The sequence below is a fragment of the Hesperophylax consimilis genome, chromosome 11, assembly GCF_061612785.1.
Source record: "Hesperophylax consimilis isolate HC1 chromosome 11, BYU_Hcon_1.0, whole genome shotgun sequence".
NCBI classification, from domain to species: Eukaryota; Metazoa; Arthropoda; class Insecta; order Trichoptera; family Limnephilidae; genus Hesperophylax; species Hesperophylax consimilis.
The window spans coordinates 12,663,068-12,687,301 of record NC_142846.1 but is presented as its reverse complement, the minus strand read 5'-3'; the positions used below and the strand labels follow the sequence as shown (position 1 = coordinate 12,687,301).

Sequence of the window (24,234 nt, the reverse complement as noted above, 5' to 3'; positions counted from 1 at the left end):
TTGCAGGCGTTGCAAACTCGGTTCCTGTACCTCGGTTGTATCCTATTATTAAAAGGGTCCTCTGAAATTTAATAAATAATATAAAAAAACTCACCCTGTTAGTCACCTCCAAATCCTCGTGTGAAACTTACCTGGTTACACTATATAGCTAAATCACTTTAATTTTCGACCTCCTCCCTACGCTTATAAAAGGGTAATTAAATATTCCTGTAAATAAAATTGTACCTCCCTAATCTGTTAGGATTCGAACCCACAGTTAATAATCTATTTGATTCTCTGGTTTTCGGTCTCCGTGGATAGAATGCCATCTCGCCAAATCAATAACTTAGCCCGATTAAACACTTCCTGCCTTTAAGTACATTCACTCTATTTTAAAACGCAATCAATATTTTTATTATTTTCATGTTTTTAAGACAAGCAATCTAGTTCGAACTGTATACGAAATCACGTTTAAATCAACACAACTTTATAACACAATCGCGATTGCACAACACCTGGCGCCCCTGAGGTGGGTTTTTACAAAACGGCGCTCTACAAATTATCCAATTATTATTATTGTCATTATTATTAATTGTTTTCCCACTGAGTCGAACCACTTTCACTTCACACAAACACCGGATCAATAATCTTTCACTTTAATTCAATATTCCGCAATATTCTCTAATACCATTTGAATTCAATAATTAACTGCAATTTCAAACAACACTTCTGATTTGTATCCCTTTCTCGGGGCTGTCAATCCACCCAAGTTCAAAACTCGACTGTCACTCCGGTCTCTCCTTTCCCGTGGGAATCTGTTTACTCCAGGCCTGTCTGTCAATAAATCTTCCGTCGTTGTTTAAACAAAAATTTTTTTGAGCACGTTCGTTTAATTATTTATCGTTTATTTTTGTAGATATTCAAAACATCACAGTGAAAACTGCAATAAAATAAAATAAAAATTCTTCAACTAATATGAATACTTCAAGATTGGTGACACTGTCAGATTAGGCTTATTAATAGTGACTTAGGTACTTCTTTGAATTTTTACGATGGGTCGAAATATAATTAGGGTTTCGATCATTTCTGGGAAAAATTGTCATTTAATCTGTATTGAAACCGAAAAAATTGATTTTTTATTTATTTATCGAAAATCATTTGTATGTAAAATAAAATTAAATGTAATAAATTACAATTGACGAATATTGGACAAAAAACCTCAGAGATATTTGTTTATTCGCCTCGATTGGAGAATAAATTAAACCCAGCTTCTCAGAAACTTTTCCCAGACGGCAAAAACAGACAAAAAATATGTGGCTATTAATTATTTGGGGAACAAAAACCCAGACTGAGTGGAAAAGTAAAATATGAGGTCCTGAAAAATCCTTTCTTGACCGTCTGCGCTCTCGCTACGACTTTTTTGATAACTAAAGAGGATTTCTCTGGAAATTCTAAAAGCTTAAAAGATAATATGAGATATATTTTTACCTAGTAAAGCTCACTTTGCGCCACACTTGGATATGTGCAAGTTTCAAAATGCATTGTATGCAGTAATGGTGTGAGGAATTGAACAATGCACGGAACATGGTCAAAAAGATGTCACTCAAATACAATACCCAGACCCCATAATACCCAGATGTCGTAAGTTCAATTCCTCGACTGGCTAAATTCTCCATCACGACACAAACAAATCTCCGCTTACGTGTTCATGACTTTTTGTAATTCCATATATAAATAATTCAAAATAATCACCATTATTTTCATTATTTCATTACAAAATAATCACCATTATATTCATTATTTCACCAAGTTTCATTATTTTTTCTCTAATTGCGTGTGGATTGTGGATAAGTGGATTCGTAGAAGTGTACATTTTAATTCTTCTTTGTTTAACTGTGAAGACAACGATTTCAATTTTTTTATTTTTTTTATTTTTTTATTTTTTTTATTTTTTATATATTCAATAATATTGGTTTTGGGTTTATAAAAACAGTTTATTTACAGTTTATAACTGTTTTTATAAACCCAATAACAATATTATTGAATATATAAAAAAATAAAAATTAAAATGGAGTTCTACAAATTAAACTTAATAACAATAAAAAACAACGATTTTAATTTAAAATCATCACGATGTTTCATAATTTTTTCTCAAAATCATGGATGTGTAAATTTTATTTCTTGTATGTTCAACTTCTATATTTGAATATAAAGCGTCATGTTTTCTCTTTCTAACTTTTGGGTGATATTTCTCACCATAACAGAAAGAAACAACGATTTATCTTGAAAATAATCACAATTTCATCAATTTTTCTCAAATTGCGTTTGAGTGGTTTCGTAGAGGTGTACATTTTAATTATTCTGTTTTTAACTTCTATATTTGAATATAAAGTGTGATGTTTTCTCTTTCTAGCTTTTGGATCACATTTCTCACCATAACAGAAAGAGACCCAACGATTTCTCTTGAAAATAATCACGAAATTTCATAAATTGCGTTCAAGTGGTTTTGTAGAGGTGTACATTATAATTCTTCTGTTTTTAACTCCTATATTTTAATATAAAGTGTTGTGTTTTCTCTTTCTAGCTTTTGGATCATATTTCTCACCATAACAGAAAGGGAAACAACGATTTTTATTGAAAATAATCACAAAGTTTCATCAACTTTTCTCAAATTCATAGATTTGTACATTTTAATTCTTGTGTGTTCAACTTCTATATTTGAATATAAAGCGTGTTGTATTCTCTTTCTAACTTTTGGATCATATTTCTCACCATAACAGAAAGGGAGACAATGATCTCTTTAAGATCATACTAGTTGTTAGCAAACAAATTAGCCCGAGAGATTCAGATAATGAAAGCTAGTAAATATGTATCTGAAATAAATAGTAAAGTCAAAGATTGTAATAAAGTTGTAAAATCGATACAACTGCCGAATAGCAATATTATGTACTTCAGTAAGATAGACTTATCCGATTGGCTTTTCGTCTGAATAGGAACTCGTAGGTTTTATGACTTGACTGGGATTTTATGTTTTACAACAACTTCGATTCAAAGAGTAAATATTACACAAAAAATGTTTTATTTATATATTTGGGCTTTTGTTAAAATATGAGAGAAGTTTGAAAGTAATGTCCATTATAGTTCTACTCTCGAGAAATGCACAAAAACATGTGATATTTTATGCTTTGGTTACGATTTCCAATCTTATTTTATTAAAATCACTAGATACTTCGCGGTTATTATAGATAATTTGTAACTTTTTATTGAAAATAAAATTTCCATAATATTCATTCATAGCTTAATAATAAAATATATGCAACGAGCACACGATGTATACAAAATTCACATTAAAAAAACTTCTGAACAGTTATCTAGAAATGGTTTTTTTAAAGGAGTTTTACGTTTCATTTTAAAACTATAAATTGACAATGAACATTATTATTATTATTTTTGTTTATTAAGGAAACCGACATTTGTACATGTGCATTAATTTTACGTTTAAGTTGAATATAAGATAAACCAGTTAAGTCCCATTTACAATATTTTTTATGGTTACAGGTTAGGAAGAAAATAGATATTTAAAGACATTGGTAAAGAATGAATCAAAAGAATAGACGAACAATAAAAAAAATCTTTGTAATTAAAGTACATTGTAAGGTTAACTTGTTTTTGAAAGTTTTTAGGTTACAGTGGAAAATATCTTAAGGAAGCCATATTGTAAAACATGAATAAGATATCACGAATATTACATTTTCATAACAATAATAAAAATAATAATATTGTAAAGTAAATGCGAGTTCGATTTATGCAGACAAAAATTGTGCGATGTAAATTTAACATTTTACGAGACGTATTACTTGCGATAACTTGATTAAATTATATAATATTAAACATGAAACATATGTATTTTATCTGTAAATATCTATGTCAAATATCATGTATTTATAAATAAATAAAATAAAATAATCAATTTTACCAAGGACGGTTTATTTCACATAATTTGAAGTTTTGTGAAAATTCTATTCAAGTTCTGTTATTATTTCATCATGAAACGGTTGTTTCATAGTAATTGCATAATAAGGACACTTTAGTAGGACTTTCAGAAAACTTGAATTTTGTAGAATTGTTTGAATTATGAATTCTCAAATCAATCTCTGATTTTTAATTTGTTTGGATCTTTTAAAATTTGATGACATCGTTTTAATATAAATAGATTGCACCCTTGAGATGTCTTTTAAACAGTGGAGGTGACTTTTGAAAATGCCGTGATAATAAGCTTTACCGCATACTTCCTACGGCAGATTTTAATTTATGTAGGGTTTAGTATTTTTATTGGTCTAGCAAAATCTCGCAAGGATTTGCTAATATAAAAGGAAGATAACCGTATTTTTGTCACAGAAACTAATCATTTAAACAGCTTTGATGAAAATCTTCAATACGCCTCCGTCCATTTCATGGCAAAAGTACGGGTCGAAATAAAGTTACCATTCCCCATAATATAAATTGAACAAAAATCATGAATTTTGACGGAGGTTGTTTCATCAGCAAACTTAAGTTTGTATTTTAAAGACGATATGTATCAGAACAGTTATAAATTCCAACCATCTGGTCTCATTTGCTCGCCACTTAGTTATATCGGCTAGTAGTCATCTACAGATATTTGCCACCCGCAACTTCGTTATGTTGGCAAGTAGTCATCTACAGATAATTGCAACCCGCAACTTCGTTATGTCGGCTAGTAGTCATCTACAGATAATTGCTACCCGCAACTTCGTTATGTCGGCTAGTAGTCATCTACAGATAATTGCTACCCGCAACTTCGTTATGTAGGCTAGTAGTCATCTACAGATAATTGCTACCCGCAACTTCGTTATGTAGGCTAGTAGTCATCTACAGATAATTGCTACCCGCAACTTTGTTATGTCGGCTAGTAGTCATCTACAGATAATTGCTACCCGCAACTTCGTTATGTAGGCTAGTAGTCATCTACAGATAATTGCTACCCGCAACTTTGTTATGTAGGCTAGTAGTCATCTACAGATAATTGCTACCCGCCACTTAGTTATATCGGCTAGTAGTCACCTTCTACGAATTGCTACCCGCCACTTAGTTATGTCGGCTTATAGTAATCTTCAAAGACTTGCTACCGCCACTTAGTTACGTCGGCTAGTAGTCATCTTTAAAGAATTGCTACTCGCTACTTAGTTACGTCGGCCTGTAGTCATCTACAGATAATTGCTACCCGCAACTTCGTTATGTAGGCTAGTAGTCATCTACAGATAATTGCTACCCGCAACTTTGTTATGTAGGCTAGTAGTCATCTACAGATAATTGCTACCCGCCACTTAGTTATATCGGCTAGTAGTCACCTTCTACGAATTGCTACCCGCCACTTAGTTATGTCGGCTTATAGTAATCTTCAAAGACTTGCTACCGCCACTTAGTTACGTCGGCTAGTAGTCATCTTTAAAGAATTGCTACTCGCTACTTAGTTACGTCGGCTAGTAGTCATCTTCAAAGAATTGCCACTTAACTATGTCGGCTTACTTCAAAGATTTTTACACTAAATCTGTGACGTATTTATAAGAACCGAAACCAAATTCTATATTGGTCGAACATTACAATAGAATAATCGAATAGAACAATATTTAAGGCATTACTAAAAATTATTAATCATCGTTAGCAACATTATTTTAATTAAATGATACTATGTAAATCACAAATAAATAATTAAATTATGGAATACTTTGCCCATTAGATCTGGTTTTACAACAGATTGTAATGATTTTATCGTGTCAATGTATTTGAAAAAAATGACACAAAAGTATTTTCTACTGTGGAATGAAGTGAAAAACTGAAATTTAATTATATTTTAAAAAAGACCACCCAATCAAATTGAATAGTATTTTGATTTGCAACTTGGTTGTATTATAAACCCACAGCCTCTGAACTAATCGCCAAGAAGTTTTTTGCTCTTACACTTAGGTAGACACATTTTTATTCTCTCCATTTATTTCATAATATTAACCATATGCTTCACTCCCTTTCTTTCTAACTCATAAGCTAAGCACCTCAATTATATTTTAAAGAAATTATGCACTGTACGTGCGTCTGAAAGGCTTTAAAAAGTGTTGGCCACTAAGCGTTGTCCTTCAAGAGTTAAATTATATAATATGTCATGGCGTGTCTCACGTGTGGCACCATGTAAGCCTTAAAGAAGCCAGTTGAAAGTCCATAAATTCTTGCTCTTAAAAGCACTTAGGACATTCTTTGTTTTTGAGTATTGCAGCGTAAAACTTCTCAAGTGAATTTCGCTGAAGTGCTTCCCATCGCACTGCAAGTGCGGGTACAAGCTTCTACTTCTAGTGTCCAAGCTTTTCATAATATGAAGCCATATGTTGCTAACTCTGTACGAATCGAGATCGCTCCAGTAAAGCGCTAAACTAAAGCGCTGAAATTGGGCCACGTGGAAACCCGCTGTGACATCACAGCCAAACCAGTGGTTCGGGCTTGAAAAATCTTAAACAATTATTTATTTTTCAAAAACATTGGACTTAAAAATCGCACAAAAGGTGGATCTATTTACTAATTTATTAATTTATTCCAATTACATATAATATTATATTCACTGTGGGATAAATTGCGAGACAGGTAGGCGATAGAGTTAAAAAAATGAAAGGTAGTAGGTCTCTCACACCCCAGCTGCTAGCTAGTTAAAACATATCCCTTTACTTGTACTCGGTTTAATACACGCAATAAGCCGTCTCGAAGTATTATTGAAATACTATCATGACCATACCACACAAAATAAAAATAACCAAAAATTTACATAAAAATGAAGATCAAGATAAATGATTGAATACTAAGAAATACATGGAATAAATAACAGTAATTGCAATAAATAGAAGAAAAAATAATTAACAAATAACATCATTGGAAATAAATAAAACAAAAAAAATGGAATAATTAACAGCATTGGCAATAAATAGAATAAAAATATATGGAATAAATAACAGCATTAGCAATAAGTGGAACAAAAATATACATCAGGAAGATAATGTCGTGTCAAAGTTGAGTGTTTTTTTTTGTGGTATTCTTGATTTAATGTTAAACGCGTCGTTCGTTATACTCTACGTGTTCATAGATGGCTTTAGTTTAATTAAAATAGGTTTTATGCAAGTTTTGCTTTACAATATTACGACTATTTTTATTTGCGCCCATACATACGCAATATAAATATGAATAAATATTTTTGTCCGTAAAAAACTCAATTCTTTTAAGAAGGGCATGTACGGGACGGCACTGTAGTCGCCGGCCGCACAGACGATATAGCGGGAGTGGCCGGCTGGCCGCTTCGACGCCTTGGAAGGGAAGGTCGGGAAAAAGTAGGGAGAATGTTGAAAAAATGGAAAAAATCGGGAAAAATATGGGGAAAAGGAAAAATGGGGAAAAATGTGGTTAAAAATGGGGAAAAATTAGGATAGGGAAAAATGGGGAAAAGTGTGGGAAAAGTGGGGAAAATATAGGGAAAAGGGAGAAATGGGGAAAATGTGGGAGAAAGGTATAAGGCAGGGGGGAGGAAGGTAGGGGGGAACCTGCGCCCTGACTAGGGACGCTTCGACTATTGTGAAAATGTTTTCTTCTTGATGAGCACCAGGGAGCCGGGTGAAAGGAGAAGGCCAGGTTGCAGTGAAGGTCCAGGGCAGGAGAGGCTTGAAGAAGGCAGTCAGGGGCAGTCCAGGAGAGATGTTGATGGTCCGATCGTTGCTGGCTCTCTGCCGAATTGCACAAGTTGTCCGCCTTTTAAAGGACCAACGGGCCTAGCTCTCCCTTTGTTAGCGACAAATTCCGAGAATTATTTTTGGGTTCCCGGAATTTGTCACAGGAGAGAGCGCCGTTGTTGCGTAACTTGGAAGGGGACGATTTTGACTAGGTCCCTGACTGTTCTTCAACCCACTTTGCCCGGCTCATTTTTATTCAGATACATTTTGTGAGTTTGCACATATTACAGAGAGAAAATATATTTTACAAGGCAGCTTTGCACAATATTTAATTTTGTGCAAACGGCAAGTTTTGTAAAGGAAACTGCGTTTGCACAATTTCAAACTTTCATGCAAAATTAAAGGGAGTTGGTATTTAAAAGGGGAAGATTTGCACAATATTCAATTTTGTGCAAACGGCAAGTTTTGTAAAGGAAACCGCGTCTGCACAATTTCAAATTTCATGCAAATCTTCCATGTTTTGTACAGATTTAATATAAGAAGGTATTTGGGGGGTCAAGCCTTTGTTTTTTGTCTCTAATGATGACTGCTTGACCCCGTGGTTTTATTTATTGATCAGTTTTTCATATAAGCTTTACAGTTTTACACAAGTGCAGATAAGATTACAGATTTTTATAGAGAGAATTTTGTTGCCTAAATTCGAATATGCGCAGAGGTGAGTTTGTAAAGGAACTGCCTCTGCGTAAATTCAGATTTATTAAAATTAATTTAGGTCGATGCAACAATAACATTTGGCTGTCATCAGTTGTTTTGTTTTGCTCTATCTAAAATTAATTTTTTACCATTCTTTTTTGTTTTCTGGCAAAAAAAAAGTGTAGTGTGTTGTGCCTTGAGGTTTCTTCTCCCTCCTGATCTTCCAGGAGTCACTTTTCGCTGCTGATTTCCAGATATTTATAAACTTTTTTACTTCTGTCATTTTTCATACTATTATTGTAGTTGTTTACTTTTGTGAATAATGGAGGAAGATTTCCCTCCTGGACCCCCTACAAAGCCCCCAGATCCCTCTCCAGCCCCCCAGACGGGGAAAATGTAGAAATTTCTGACAGTGATTCTGTCATCTTGACTTCGACCAAAAAAAGGAAATTTACTCCTTCTTCCCCAATAAAACTTGACTCGCCTTCGACTTCACTGTCCCCACCAGCACTTTCTCAACTTCCTCCAACAAACTTTTATTCTCCTCATTCCCGTGGCCCATTCATAGCATACGCCCAAAAAACTGAGCAAAGAAAAACCATCCACCCTCTTGAATTTGGCAAATTCCTATCAAATAGCAAGAATCTTTCAATCAAACCTGGAGGTGTAAAAGCCGAGGGTCGCTTCCGAATCTCTGTCGAATTCCTCTCAGGGCCAGCTGCCAACAGTTTCATCAAAAATATCTTCATTTCATCTAATTCAAAGTTCAAGGCATATATCCCTACTTTCAATGTCACTCGCATGGGCCTGGTCAGAGGTATCTCGACCGATCTGTCCATCGAAGAAATTCTGTCTTCACTTTCAACCCCCCAACACATTGGCAATCCCATAAAAGCCAGGAGGCTAAATTACAAGGACTCCTCTGAGGGTATAATTACCTGGAAGCCCTCCCAATCTGTTGTTATCACCTTTGAAGGTCAATCTCTTCCCTCCCATATATATTTATTCTTCAACTCATTACCAGTTGAAATGTATACATATCCCACCACTCAATGTTTCAATTGCTGCCGTTTTGGTCATACCAAAGCTGCATGCAGATCTCAACCCAGATGTTTTAAATGTGGAGAAAACCACGCAGCTGACCAATTTCCTTCTTCCTCCTCACCTAAATGTTTTAACTGCTCAGGCTCACATACAGCTATCAACACATCTTGCCCAGAACAATCTCGCCAAAAAAATATTAAAATTTCTATGGCCTCTCAGAACTTGTCTTTTCTGCAGGCTTCTAAATTATTCCCGCCTGTCAAAAAATCATTTGCTGAGGCTTTATCCAGCAACTCCTCATCCAACCCTCTTTCCTCCACTACAACAACTTCTTCTCGTTCAACTAAATTCACATACAAAAACGCTATCTCTAAACCGGCTCCTGGATACGATCAGCAACAACACAACTCACTGCTCTTAAATCCCAATGGTTCACCTCTTTCAAATGCCACAAACGGGTGTGCAAATAATTATAATCCGTCCTCAATGAACTCTCTTAAACTTTCTGAAAAACTCTCCCAAGACAATTCTTCATTTATCCAAATTCTTATTATGCTTCTAATTGACCTTATTTCTTCTCAAACTAATCTACCGTCCAACGCTGCTACTATTATTTCCACATTAAAATCATTTATTCAAAATGGCTCTTCAGGATGTCAGAATACTTCAGTGGAATAGCCGAAGTGCTATTTCTAACAAATCTGATCTCCTTAACCTATTAAATTCCAACTTTATTTCTTTGGCTGCTATCTCGGAGACTTGGTTTACTCCATCCACCCACTTTAATGTGGGAGGGTATTCCTGTCTCCGCGACGATCGCCCGGAAGGTTCGGGCGGCGGTGCTGCCCTTTTTATTAAAAAATCCATATCATTTTCCCCAATAAATAATATCAAACCCCCCAATGCTGACTTCCAAATGGTTGCAGCTAAAATAAAGGACACATCCTTTATTTCAGTCTATCTTCCCCCAACAGCCCACTTCAATAAACAAACTTGGTTGCAAATTGTAAGTCAACTAAGCCCTCCTTTCTTTATATTAGGCGATTTTAATGCCCATTCCCCCGTCTGGGGTTCTGCTTTCTCCGACCGAGATGGTCGAAGTGTGATGGATTTCCTAGATTAATCCAACCTTTTCCTTTTGAATGACGGATCTCCTACTAGGATCTCACGCCCCAGCACAAACCCCAGTGCAGTGGATCTCTCGATATGTTCTACTAGTCTGGCTTCTCTCTCCTCGTGGGTGGTGTCCCCCGACCCTTGCTCCAGTGATCATTTCCCGATCATCATTACTTATCAAACTTCTTTCCAATCGGACAAGTCTCATATTTCGACAAAGATTAAAACGAAACACACCAAATGGGATGAATTTAACTCTCATATGGACAAGTTCCTACTAAATTCACCCGTCACCGATATATTTTCCGTCAAAGATGATTATAATAACTTCAAATCAATGCTCATAACTGCAATAAATAAATCAAATCCTCCCCCTAAAACTAAATCTCTCAAAAAACTCCCTCCAACTCCCTGGTGGGATGAGGAATGTTCCAAAGTAGTAAGAATTCGGAAAGCTAAATCTCTTTCCTATCGTTACAATATGACTATGGAGAACTATCTTATATACAAAAACGCTGAATCCAATGCAAAAAGGGTATTGAGGTCAAAAAAAAGATCCGGGTGGTACAACTTTTGCAGTTCAGTATCTCCGAACACTCCAATTTCGGAAGTTTGGTCTATGATCCGAAGATTTCGATCCTCCTTCAGTTCACCATCTCCTCGAGCGTCCCATTCTAAATGGATAGATGAATTCTTGGACAAAATTGCCCCCCCTTCTGTTCCTAACTTAGATGAAATAACGCCCATCTATAATACTCCCATGTCTAATCATTGGCTAGACTCTCCATTCACCTTAATTGAGCTAAAAAATTGTTTATCAACAGTCAAGGACTCATCTCCAGGCAGAGATGGTATACCTTACAGCATAATCAAAAATAGTAATGATAATGTTCTAAACCACTTCTTAAGCATCTTAAATAAAATCTTCCAGACTGGTATAATGCCTGATGACTGGAGTTCTCAAATAATCATCCCTATTTTAAAAACAAACAAATCTCCAAATTTTGGATCCAACTACAGGCCAATCGCTCTTTCATCCACCCTCAGTAAACTTTATGAAAAATTAATTAAAAACCGATTAGAATTTTTTGTCGAGAGTAAACAGCTTCTCTCTCCATCTCAATTTGGATTTAGGAAAAAAAAATCCACTCAGGATAACCTTGCCATCATCAGCACTGATATTAATTTATCAATTTCTAAACAGGAAGTTTGTCTTGCCGTCTTTATAGATATAGAAGGCGCCTTTGACAATGTTTCCATCCCAATCCTGAAAAAAAAACTTCTAGGCCTTGGCCTTCCCCCCATGTTTGTCCAATCAATTATTAATCTATTTCTAGATAGAAAAAATTTCATCGAACTTCCAGATATTTCTCCTCAAAGTAGGTCTATTTGGAAGGGTTTACCACAAGGCGATGTATTGTCCCCCTTACTGTATAATATATACACATATGATATGCATGTCACTATTCCCCCACAAATAAAAATTATCGAGTTCGCAGATGACATAGCTTTCTTCTTATCATCCAAAATCATCCCTCTTGCCGTCAAATATCTTAACGAAGCCATGAATGCCCTTTGCACATGGCTCACGTTAAATGGTCTTGAACTTTCAATCCAAAAGACTCAGTGTGTCACCTTCTCAAACCGCCATAAAAACCCCCCCGTTCAAATTTTATTTAAAAATTCTCCAATCTCCAACGCTTCTGAAGTAAAATTTTTGGGAGTAACATTTGATAGGAAACTTAAATGGTCTTCCCATATTAATAATTTAGTTACTAAATGCGAAAAAAATTTAAATATCATCAGATCATTATCTGGCGTTTGGTGGGGAGCTCACCCTACTTGCATTAAGTTGCTTTACAATGCACTTATTCGAAGCCATCTTGACTATGCCTGCCCACTTTTTAGTACTGCCTCAAAAAATGTACTTAACAAATTAGACAAAATTCAATCTAAATCTTTGCGAATAATAACTGGAGCGATGCAATCGTCACCCATCAATTCCCTTCAAGTAGAATGTTCTGATCCTCCTCTTTATTTAAGGCGTCAACTATTTGCTGACAAATTTGTTCTTAAATGTTTAAATTCTAAATGTCATCAGGTTATCCCCAGCGTCTCGTTGTTCATTGACTCAAACCATTCATCTACAATCAGAGCTTCAACTAAACCTATTCCTGACATCTGTAAAAATTTTAAGTCTCTCTCAGAGCTCCACATCATCCAAAATGATCTACTTCCCTTATACAAACTAAAATATAGTCACGTCACCCTATCCCCAACAATATTAGAAGGGATCGGAATCTTTAAAAGTCATTCCAATCTCCCGGCCCGAACTGTCAATAATATGTTCAATGACATTATTTTATCAAAATGGCCCAACTTTTTTCTTTTATTTACTGATGGATCCAAATCTCCCGACTCTCCTAACTGTGGTATAGGTATTAACGTTTACCACAATAATTCTAATGATAGAATATTTCATTCAATTTCAAATCAATTTTCAATATTTTCAGCTGAGTGCATTGCAATAATAGAATCTCTCAAATATATAATCAAAAATAATTTTGAACATTCCCTCGTTCTCTCTGACTCTCTCAGTTCCCTCCAAAAACTTAAATCCAGTCCTCTTCTTCATCCTGATGATCATTTTGTATGCCTTATTCGAGAGATGATAGCATCCATTCAAAGCTCTGGTAAATCTGTAACTCTGATTTGGATTCCTGGACATGTTGGTGTCATGGGTAATGATATTGCGGATGCCTTGGCAAAACAAGGAGCGTCCAACCCTGTTGTTACCCTCGTAAACCACATTCCCTTATCTGACATTTTTTCCATCATCAAAGAAAGATCCCGCAATGTTTGGTCAGAGTATTGGCACATTGCTAGTCAATCCAAGGGAGCCTGCTATGCCTCAATACAAAGGACTATACCATCAAAACCGTGGTTTCAGCAATTCCCTCATTTTTCCAAAAAAGAAATTTCTTCACTCATTCGAATGAGGATCGGTCATTGTTCCGTTCCTTCCCATCTTTTTAAAATTCACGTCCTTGACTCCCCAGATTGTACATTCTGTGGTCTAGAAGTGGGAACTTTAGATCACATATTTTTTGGTTGTCCCTCTCTAAACAAATATCCTCTCTTCTATCAAGCCTTAACTAAAATTGCCTCCCCTCCATTCAACATTTCATCTCTTTTAAGTCTGAACTCGACTCCAATTTTCATTATAATTTTGAAATTTGCCTATTTAAATAAAATTAATATTTAAATTCACCTTTCAATACACCTTTCTCAATAATTTTAAATGATGGCCAAGAACACCCTTGAAGGGCCAGAAATAATGGAAAAAAAAAAAAAAATAATTTAATTCGGTGGAGGTACGTCCGGTACAATTCTCCCCCCGGTGCAGTCACGGCTGCGCCTAGCGGTCCGGACGTGTAGGTCGGCGGCGTCCTCGACGTCCGGTTCCCCTGGGCCGCTGGGGGTTGTGGCTCCCATGCGGCATCCGTGGTCCGGGTGCTGTAGAGGGCGGCGCTGGTGCTGGTGCCGGTGCGGGCGCTGGTGCTGGTGCGGGGAGGATGAGGGCGAGTTTGACAGCAGGGCGGGTGTACGTTCCTGTGGCTGTTTGGACCCGGGCTGTCCTCACTTGGCCGTCGGCAGCTGGGATGGCCTCAACTATACGTCCGCGCGGCCAGCTGTTGCGTGGCAGCGCGGGGTCTAAGATGACCACCAAATCTCCAGCTTTGAGGGGGTCAGTCGGGTGGTGCCACTTCTGTCGGGCACCCAGGGTGGGGAGGTACTCACGGAGCCACCGCCTCCAGAACATATCGGCGAGTTGTTGGCTGATACGCCACTGGCGACGGAGACATACCTCCTCCTCCTTGCTGTCGTAGAGTGACAGATGCGGGCGGTTCCCGGCAGACCCCATGAGAAAGTGATTCGGGGTGAGGGGCTCTTCGTCCCGCGGGTCGACATAGACATGAGTCAGTGGCCGATTGTTGACCACAAACTCAGCCTCTGCCAATGCTGTGCACAGGGTTTCCTCCCTTGGCGCCCTCTCCTTTAAGGTGGCGCTCAGGGCTCTTTTCACCGAGCGCACCAACCTTTCCCAGGCTCCCCCCATGTGGGGACTGAGGGGGGTGATGAAGCGCCACTCGATGCCCTTGGTAGCCATGGCGTCCGTCATCCTGTCATCCTGCTGCAGGGCTGCCGTGGCATCCCGAATCTCCGCGTCCGCACCATGGAAGTTCGTCCCGTTGTCCGAGTACAACACCTTGGGCTGTCCTCTTCGGGCGGTCATCCGTTATACGGCCATAATCGCTGAGTCGGCAGACAGCGAGACCGCTAGCTCCAGATGGATGGCGCGGGTGGAGAGGCAGGTAAACAACGCTCCATAGCGCTTCTCCCGATGTCTGCCGACGGTGACCTCCATCGGCCCGAAGTAGTCCAGTCCGCAGTGTGTAAAGGGGTGGACGTGGTGCGCCAGGCGGGTCGGCGGGAGAACCCCCATCAGTGGAGGAGAGGGCTTGCTCCGTCGTAAGCGGCAGGTGGGGCAGTCATGGCTGATTTTCCTGCTGATGGTACGGAGGCGCAGGATGAAGAAGCTGCACCGGATCTCGGCCACAGTTTTCTCCGTGCTTGGATGGTCCGCCTTTTCATGGTAGTGGCGGATCAGCAGTCAGGCGTACGGATTGGAGCCATCCAAGATCACGGGGGTCTTCGCCACGCTTGTGCTTCCAGTGAGCTCCCTCAGCCGTGAGCCCATCCGCAAAACGTCATCAGGTCCGAGGAAGGGGGCCAAACTGACGAGACGACTGGCGGCAGGTAGCGCCTGGCTGCGACGAATGGTGTGCAGGTCAGTGGAGAAAGCGTCTTCTTGGGACCTTCTCACCCATCTGCGCTCAGCCTCCGTCAGCTCGTCTGCTCGTAAGGAGCCTTCAGGGGGTCGGCTTGGGCCCGTCCGACAGCGCCTGATAAAGCGTAGCACCCACGCTGTAGCCCGGATCAACCGGCGCCATGACGAGAACCTCTCGACCAGAGGTAGGGCCTCTCCGGCTGTGGTGATGTGCCCGACGTAGTGTCGGGGCCGGGTCTCAAGGGTCTGGTCGTCTGGCTTTGTGAGGGTGCGCTCCTTTGGCCAGTCGCTCTCCGGTGTGGTGAGGAAGGCGGGGCCGTTGAACCATCTTCCTTGGAGAGACAGGTCGGGCAGCTCCAAGTCCCGGGTGCCGATGTCGGCCGGGTTCTGCTTGGTGGGGACCCACCTCCAATTGGCTATGGAGGTGAGTTCATCTATCTCGCCCAACCTGTTGGACACGAACGCAGAGTATGTGCGTGGATCGGTGCGTAACCAGCACAGCACTGTGGTCGAGTCCGTCCAGAAGATGGTTGACGCTATCTTCGCTTGGCTCTCCAACCGGATTATTCTGGCCAATCTAGCCGCCATGAGTGCGGACTGCAGCTCAAGGCGGGGTATGGATAGCGGCTTGAGAGGTGCCACCTTACATTTGCTGGCGATGAAGGTGGCTTTTAGGGTGCCCTGCACTTCCTCCACGAAGTAGGCGACGGCACAGCAAGCTTGCTCCGAGGCGTCGCAGAAGAGGTGCAGGGTCACGCTGCTTGACCTCTGTCGGAGCGACCGTCGTGGGATGGAGACGCTGCTTTCCTGGAGCAGGCTCATCCAGTCCCTCCAGCGTTCAGCGTGCTCCAAGGTGATGTGGTCGTCCCATCCAACGCTCGAACGCCACACGGCTTGCAGTAGGATCTTCGACCGTATGGTGAGGCAGGAGACGAAGCCCACCGGGTCGAAGATCTTCATGACGATGGAGAGGAGCTGCCGCTTTGTAGGCCGTGTGGCTTCCTCTAGACTGGCCGCTTCCAGGAAAGTGTAGATGAAGCGGTCGGTAGATGGGTCCCACACCAGTCCCAGGACCCTCTCGGTCTCGCTGCTCCCGCTGCTGATAGCTACCGTGGAGGTGGCGCGGTCTTCGGGGGGCACATCGGCGATGGCGTCCAGGCTGTTTGAGGCCCAGTTCGTAAGGTAAAACCCTCCCTTTGCAAGGAGGGCCCTTACGTCTCGGACTAGGGCAGCAGCTTCGCCAGGGTTGTCCACTGCGTCCAGGTAATCGTCCATGTAAAACCGTGAACGAATGGCTGCTGCGGCGGCCAGGTACTGGTGCTCGTACTGACCGGCCACCCTGTCCCGCACGTACTGGGCACTGCTAGGCGAGCAGGTAGCCCCAAACATCATGGACGCCAGCTGGTAGGTGTCCGGCTGTTGCCGGTCCGGCGACCTCCACAGGTAAAGTTGCGAAGACTGGTCCTCTTTCCTGATTTGGATCCTCAGGAACATCTCCTGGATGTCGGCGGCGATGGCTATACCGCCTTCCCGGAATCGGAGGATGTTCCCCAGGAGAGAGGACAGCAGGTCAGGGCCAGTGAGCAGTTGGTCGTTAAGTGACGTCCCTCGGCATCGGCTGGCGGCGTCGAATACAACCCTTATCTTCCCTGGCTTGTTCGGGTTGGTGACGGCGAAGTGGGGAAGATACCACTTCCGTGGGGCAGGGAGCGACGCCTCATTGGGGGAGAGGCGTCTGGCGTAGCCTTTGGCGACAAGCTGCGTCATTTTATCATTGTACGCCGCTGCCAGGGTTGCGTCCGCTGCGAGCTTTTTCTCGAGGGACTGGAGCCGCTTCAGCGCACACTGCCGGTTGTCGGGTAGTGTGGCGTCAGGGTGTCTCCACAGGAGGCCAGTTTCCCACCGCCCAGAAGGTAGGGGGCGGGTGGTTTCTGCCATTAATGCCATGGCCTTTGTGTCCATGGCATTGACTCTCGCCGCAGACGTGACGCCGAGGGAGTCGACGGCAAAGTTGGATGTTACCAACTCCCTCAGGCGGGCATCTGCAGCGGTCTCCGACTGGAGGGCCAGTGTGGTAGCTGGCCCGTCATTGCTGAGGCTCGAGCCTCCGTGGGCGATCCACCCCAAAGCGGTCCGTGACACTATTCTAGTAGTGCTATTCTCACGGACCTCTCTTGACACGATAAGGTGGGCATTATCCTGCCCGATCAAGAGTTTTGGGGTGACGCGTCTTCCAGGAACGCGCTGCTCCGGCAGGCTCAGGTCAGCTACTGTGTGGGCGGTGATGGTGAAGGTAGATTCCAATCCAGCGCCCCGGATCGTCAGCTTCACGCGTTGGGAGCGGGCGTCGGAGGTACACATCCCCTTCGCCCCGTGCAGCCGCAGACTGTGGACTGGGCCGCGTGCGCCGATCTGCGTTGCGGTGTCAGCGTCGATGAGGGTGATGGTGGATCCCTCATCCAGAAGAGCGAACGTTGACACTTCCCCGTCCGTGGGGCCCCGCAACACAACCGGCACTATTTTTAGCAGCACGCGGCTGTCCACTGTCTGGCGTCACAGGTTCACCTCCGCGACCGTCTCCCGGTGGAGCAGCCGATGATGCGGGTAGCGGCACTCACCCACACCACACCACACTGTCTCCTTGCAGTCCCTGGAGTGGTGCGCCTCCAGGCACTTGCGGCACAGATTGTTAGTGCGGACTGTCTCCCACCGGAGGGAGAGCGGTTTGGAAATAAACTCGCGGCACTCCCGAGTTCTGTGTGGCTCACCGCACTGAGCGCACGCACTTTTCACTTTGTTTTTGTTTATTGTTCTCACTATGGGTGGTGGTGGGCGGTTGGCCTTCCCCTCTGGCGGTGTGGCCACAGCGTTGGCCAGCACGTGATCCCGGCGCCCTTTGCCGGATCTCAAGGGATCCACCATCCCGCTGACCGGGATCACGCCGGCGACGCCCCTCAGAAATGCTGCCAGCTGGAGGATGGTGGACTGGGTTGTTTGCCCCAGCATCCGCAGCTCCAGCAGCCAGGCCATCCTCAATGTGCATGGCATCTTAGCAGTGATGTCGGCCAGCAGGGCGGGGTTGGTGAGGTAGCCTCCCGTCCTCAAGTCCCGCAGGGAAGCCACCAGGTTCTGGATTGTCCCGGAGAAGTCAGCAATTTCCTCCAAGGTGGCTTCGGCAGACAGGAAGGGCAGCTTCCTCACCTTGTCCAGCATAAGGTTAGCTATCGAACCCGATCCGCCGTACCGCTCCTCCAGGGTCGCAATGATTTCGGGCACGCGGTCCGGGTTCAGTAGGAGCGAGTATACGTTTTCCCTCGCCTTCCCCTTAAGCGCACGCTGCAACCGTATAAGGTTTTCGCTCAGCGTGAGCTTGCAGGTCGAGGTGGATTGCTCGTACTGTGCAATCCAGGCCGGCCATTCGAGGGGGTCGCCTGAGAATATGGGGAGGTCTTTGGCGGTGGACTGCCGGGCAATGAGGGCGGTCATCCGAAGGTCCTCCTCCACTGAGGGACGAGGGCTGTCCTGGGCGCGCATGGAGCGGATGGCGTCAGCCAGCAGGGTGCTCAGCTGTGCCAGTAACGGGTCGGCGCCTTGTTGGACCCACTCGCTGGTGTGATGGGCAGTCTCATCGGCGGTCGGCTGCGGGGGAAACAGCGGCGAGAAGCTCTGAGATGAGGCGCCAGGGTAACCGACAGGAGGTGCGCCAGGGTAGGCACCAGGATGTGCTGCAGCGGGCGCAGCAGGGGGTCCGCCAGGGCGCTCAGCAGGGTAGGCAGCGGGAGGCGCACCAAGGGGCGCGCCAGGGTGCTCGCCAGGGCAGGCGTCAGGATGCGCAGCAGCGGGCGCAGCAGGGGGCCCGCCAGGGTATTGAAGGTTACACCCACCCTGTCCCACCCCGGTATAGGTGACTTATGGTCACCCCTTCGGAGCTCTCGCATGAATCTAATTTTTTTGAATAAACGGCTCTACAAAGTACAAAATGAAGCTAGACCTTCAATGTCCCCGCATACGGTGTTAGGAAGCGGTAATGCGAGCGCTTACAGTTACTAGTCTAAGAACAACACAGAACAATAAACATCAAACAATCAGGTGAAAAGTGTCAGGCAAATAGTTGGTGGAGGGAACCCACACTCCAGTACCTGTAAACACAAAGAAGAAATAAGTGACATAATAGAGTGGCGGGGGAGTTTCGCCGAACCACGACTGGCAGTCCTGTTGAGAGATTGGTGGTGGTTGGGGCGACTGGCGCAGGTCAGGACTTCCACACCCCTTAGCCAACCACCCGGTGGAGCCCTGAAGATAAGTATGGGAAAAAGAGGGATAAACCCTAAAGAACCTAGGGGAAAGAAGCGTCAGGAGGTCGGAGGCAGGGTGGAGGTTACCCCAACCCGCACAGTCGCCCCTCTGACCACCAACGCTCCTCAGGGGTGGCGCAGGTGATTGGCGGAGTCCCCCGGTAAAAAAAAAGGAAATAAAAGAAGCTCCAGCAAGGTAATGCGGGGACGAGGCCCGTTGTCCAACCCCTATTGGGGAGAAGTAAACAATACAAGACAAACAACGGAGTTCAGTTCTAGCCTGTAAACTCGTTGCCGTTACTGAAAAAAGAAAAAAAAATACATATAAAAGAAGAGAAAAGAAAAGAGAAAAGGAAAACAATAAACAATCCAAAAGTGCCAAAAAAACAAAGTTGAAAGTGTAAAAATAAAATCTGCATAGTCTGTAAAGAGGACAGCATGTGAAGTATAAGATAACAAAAAAGTAAAACATAAGAAAAGAAAACTGAAAATAAGAAGAAAAATAAGAGACAAGTTATTTAAAAGAAATTTAAACGAAAGAAAAATCATCTGCAGCAGCTGGTACAGTAAGGAAAGAAAAATAATAAAAATAAGAAGAACAGAATAGCATAAACAATAATCGGAGATTTGTAAAAGAATTAGTCATGGAGCAGGAGCAATACACCAGGGGTTCTCAGTTATCACGCTAGTCAGCGACTCTAAGCTCAGACCATCTCTCAACCCAGATCCTAGTAAACTTCCTCAGACATTCGAAATTAACTCTGTTAGAAACAAGATCGGTGTTCCACACCGGTCTAATGGGGACATTCAGACCGTCTATCATTTCGTCTCTGGCATCCTTCAAGATCTCACAGTGCCACAGAATGTGCTCGGCCGACTGGTAAGTATTGCCACAAGCGCAATTGGGATGGGTAGACAGGGCAAGGCTGTGAAGCCTCCCCCTGAATTCCCCATGTCCTGAGAGGAGCTGCGTCATGTGATGGTCCAGTTTGAGGAAGGCCCCTTCCATTCTGAGTTTAACTGATGGGAAGAAGGAAAAGGTCCATCTTCCCATGCTCGACCTATCCCAACGGACCTGCCACTCTTTAAGCAAAAGGTCCCTCATCGTCCGAAGCAGTCCAGGGAGAGTTCCCGGTCCACCTGGTGTCAGAACGACACCAAGATGGGTTGCCGGGGATCCTCTGGAAAGTCTCTGCTTGGTTAAGACTTCCCTAATCTCCAGATCGATTGGCAAAATGCCGGCCAAAACTGGCAAAGCGTCCGAAGCAACAGTACGGTATGCGCCAGATAGTGCCAGCAAAGAAGTTCGCTGGCCCCTAGTAAGAGCGAGGAGTATAAGGCAGTTATCCAGGCGGTGCTCCCAAACAGAGGCAGCATACGAAACTTGCGCAACGTATACGCCCCTGTACAGAGCACGTAGTGCCGGACTGCGTAGTCCCCATTCAGCGGTGGAGAGTCTCCTCAGCTTTAGGAACAGCGCCTGAGCCTTGCTTGAAACATCTTTAACATGAGCCAGAAATGAGGACGATCGATCGAGTGTTACACCTAGGTACTTGACCGTGTCTGCAAATTTGATGTTGGTGTCTCCCATCCGGATGGTAGGGTTTCTTGTTCTACTGAGAGAGCCCTTCATCAGGAGACCCTTTGTCTTGTGGGGAGCGAAGGTCATCTTATTCCTCTCCCCCCATTTAAGGAGGGTGTTCAAACCATCAACAGCCTTTTCTTCAATTTCCTTTCTGCTGTTCCCCGAGACAAGATACATTTTATCATCCGCGTAGTCGATCATGATACATCCTTCAGGCAAGGGTAACCTAGAGGAGTCGTCAAAGTCAATATTCCAAAATTCAGGTCCCAGAACGGAGCCCTGAGGACAGCCCATATTTACTTCGCGTTCTATAGTAAAATCACCATAGGATATCGAGCCAGTTCGTCCCGATAGGTAGTTGTCAACCGATTTAAACAGGCGTTTTGGACAATTCCTACTTTTAACCTTTGTGCGTATCATGTCCCACCACGCGAAGTCGAAGGCACCAGTTATATCTAAGAAGATTGCTACAACATACCTCTTTGTGCAGACCTTCACCCAGTTAAGCGCAAACGAAATGGCGTGCACAGTGGATTTACCCGGGACGAAACCAAATTGAAGTTCACTGGGCGGTGATAGTGTACTGCGAAGACGCTGCCGAATAAGTAATTCCAGGATCTTACCGAGGACTGGGAGCAAGGTTATCGGGCGATAAGCCTTTACATCGGTGAGTGGTTTTCCGTTCCCTTTAGGTATAATCCTGAGCACGCCCCTCTTCCATTCAGAAGGGAAAATTCCTCTTCTCAGGCACGATTCCATCACTTGAAAGAGCTCCTCTTTAGCGTGGACCCAGACATGCTTCACTATTTCGCCGTTGAGTCTGTCATGCCCTGGTGCCTTCTTTGGACCCAAACCCTTAATTATAGCATCTATTTCAGCTCTAGTGACGGGAGTGATTCTATCCTCTTGGGCGAGGTCTCTAGGTGGAAGCCGTGCTAGATTTCTAATCTGTTTTTGGTGGTCACTTTCCCCAATTACTGACTCTACAGGGACTAACTTGCCCAAAAGTGTGTTGAGAGTAGAGGCCACGTCCACAGTCTCAGCGTCCCTCCCATCAATATTCCCAATCAAACTTGACAAAAACCGATCCGATCCCTTGCCGGATTTTTCAATTGCGCTGTGGATTTCCCACGGGTTGGCGTTGCCCACATCTTTAACCCAATTATGCCAGACAGCTCGTTTCGCAAGGAGAACCGCATGTTTGAAAGTTGCCCTGGATCTCCTGAGAGCGGCCTGAAGGGCAGCTGTCTCCTCTTCCGTACAGCTTCCCCTCCTGGACAGTCCCAAGGCCCTATAGGCTCCTTTGTAGGCCCCCTTTAGCGAAGTCAGCTCAGGTGACCACCACGGCGTTCTTATTTTCGTCTTTGGGTTTGATCTGCCCAGAGAGGAATCAGCCGCAGATACAACGGCAGAATTGAAAAAGTTCCCCAAATTGTCCGGATCATTAGCTGCTACGTGATGAAAATCCCTTAATGTATCTCGTAGCGCCTCCCCAAAGTTATCCCAATTCGCCCTGGAGGTGTTGAAATTCCAGCGACACCAACATCAAACAACAACCAACATCACTTCTTGATGAGCCCGCCAGGGTAGGCGGCAGGGTGCGCACCAGGGGCCGCACCAGGGTAGGCGGCAGGGTGCGCACCAGGGGCCGCACCAGGGTAGGCGGCAGGATGCGCACCAGGGGCCGCACCAGGGTAGGCGGCAGGGTGCGCACCAGGGGCCGCACCAGGGTAGGCGGCAGGGTGGGCACCAGGGGGCGCACCAGGGTAGGCGGCAGGATGCGCACCAGGGGCCGCACCAGGGTAGGCGGCAGGGTGCGCACCAGGGGCCGCACCAGGGTAGACGGCAGGATGCGCACCAGGGGCCGCACCAGGGAAGGCGCCCAGGTGGGTGCCAGGGGGGTCCGCCCCTGGCAGGTACTGCGTCGCGGTGGGGAGGGCTGCGAGCAGCACAGCGAGCTGCCTGCTCATTGTCCGGTTCGCCTTCCGGAGCTGCCTGACCGTGTCCTCTGTTGTGATTGAATCCTCCTCTGCATCGGAGGACGGTGCGCTGTCAGGGCCGGCAAAGTGAGTGTCAGCAGGGCTGAAAGCGCGTGGGGCGGCAGGTCCGGCAGGGTCAGGGCCGGCAGGGCCGGCAGGGTGAGGGCCGGCAGGGTGAGGGCCGGCAGGGCCGGCGGGGTGAGGGCCTGTCACCAGCTCCACGTCGGGTTGTGAATCTGGGGTGGAGGCTGAAGCCTCGCGGCCACTCCGCAGGGACGGCATCTTGGGACGTCACTGGAAGGCGTGAAGGAGTGAAGGCGTGAAGAGGCGATCCGGCTCGAAGGACCATGTACGGGACGGCACTGTAGTCGCCGGCCGCACAGACGATATAGCGGGAGTGGCCGGCTGGCCGCTTCGACGCCTTGGAAGGGAAGGTCGGGAAAAAGTAGGGAGAGTGTTGAAAAAATGGAAAAAATGGGGAAAAATATGGGGAAAAGGAAAAATGGGGAAAAATGTGGTTAAAAATGGGGAAAAATTAGGATAGGGAAAAATGGGGAAAAGTGTGGGAAAAGTGGGGAAAATATAGGGAAAAGGGAGAAATGTGGGAGAAAGGTATAAGGCAGGGGGGAGGAAGGTAGGGGGGAACCTGCGCCCTGACTAGGGACGCTTCGACTATTGTGAAAATGTTTTCTTCTTGATGAGCACCAGGGAGCCGGGTGAAAGGAGAAGGCCAGGTTGCAGTGAAGGTCCAGGGCAGGAGAGGCTTGAAGAAGGCAGTCAGGGGCAGTCCAGGAGAGATGTTGATGGTCCGATCGTTGCTGGCTCTCTGCCGAATTGCACAAGTTGTCCGCCTTTTAAAGGACCAACGGGCCTAGCTCTCCCTTTGTTAGCGACAAATTCCGAGAATTATTTTTGGGTTCCCGGAATTTGTCACAGGAGAGAGCGCCGTTGTTGCGTAACTTGGAAGGGG

The 24,234-nt window shown here is 44.4% G+C and overlaps 2 protein-coding genes across 2 annotated transcripts; both read right to left on the bottom strand.

The window, feature by feature from the left end:
* Positions 1 to 13,971: 13,971 nt before the first annotated feature.
* On the bottom strand, positions 13,972 to 14,850 carry LOC149419806 (uncharacterized). Its single transcript, XM_089637546.1, has one exon. The coding sequence runs from the start codon at positions 14,848 to 14,850 to the stop codon at positions 13,972 to 13,974; it is 879 nt and encodes a 292-aa protein (XP_089493672.1).
* Positions 14,851 to 14,853: 3 nt separating this feature from the next.
* LOC149419805 (uncharacterized) lies at positions 14,854 to 23,546 on the bottom strand. The gene is made up of 7 exons (XM_089637544.1): positions 23,144 to 23,546; positions 21,764 to 22,436; positions 21,110 to 21,313; positions 19,095 to 19,290; positions 18,024 to 19,044; positions 15,239 to 17,921; positions 14,854 to 15,187 (listed from the first exon to the last, which is right to left on the bottom strand). Exons 1-7 carry the CDS (start codon positions 23,544 to 23,546, stop codon positions 14,854 to 14,856), a joined length of 5,514 nt encoding a protein of 1,837 aa, XP_089493670.1.
* Positions 23,547 to 24,234: the final 688 nt, after the last annotated feature.

What these genes read in the sequence shown, in the direction of transcription:
- LOC149419806 (XM_089637546.1), bottom strand. Translation starts at nt 14,850, where the DNA reads ATGACCGCCCGAAGAGGACAGCCCAAGGTGTTGTACTCGGACAACGGG.
- LOC149419805 (XM_089637544.1), bottom strand. Translation starts at nt 23,546, where the DNA reads ATGCCGTCCCTGCGGAGTGGCCGCGAGGCTTCAGCCTCCACCCCAGAT. An exon ending in GTGAAGGTCTGCACAAAGAG is followed by an intron (nt 21,314 to 21,763) that starts GTATGTTGTAGC and finishes CTCTCTCAGTAG; the next exon opens with AACAAGAAACCCTACCATCC. An exon ending in ATCTTGGATGGCTCCAATCC is followed by an intron (nt 15,188 to 15,238) that starts GTACGCCTGACT and finishes GGACCATCCAAG; the next exon opens with CACGGAGAAAACTGTGGCCG.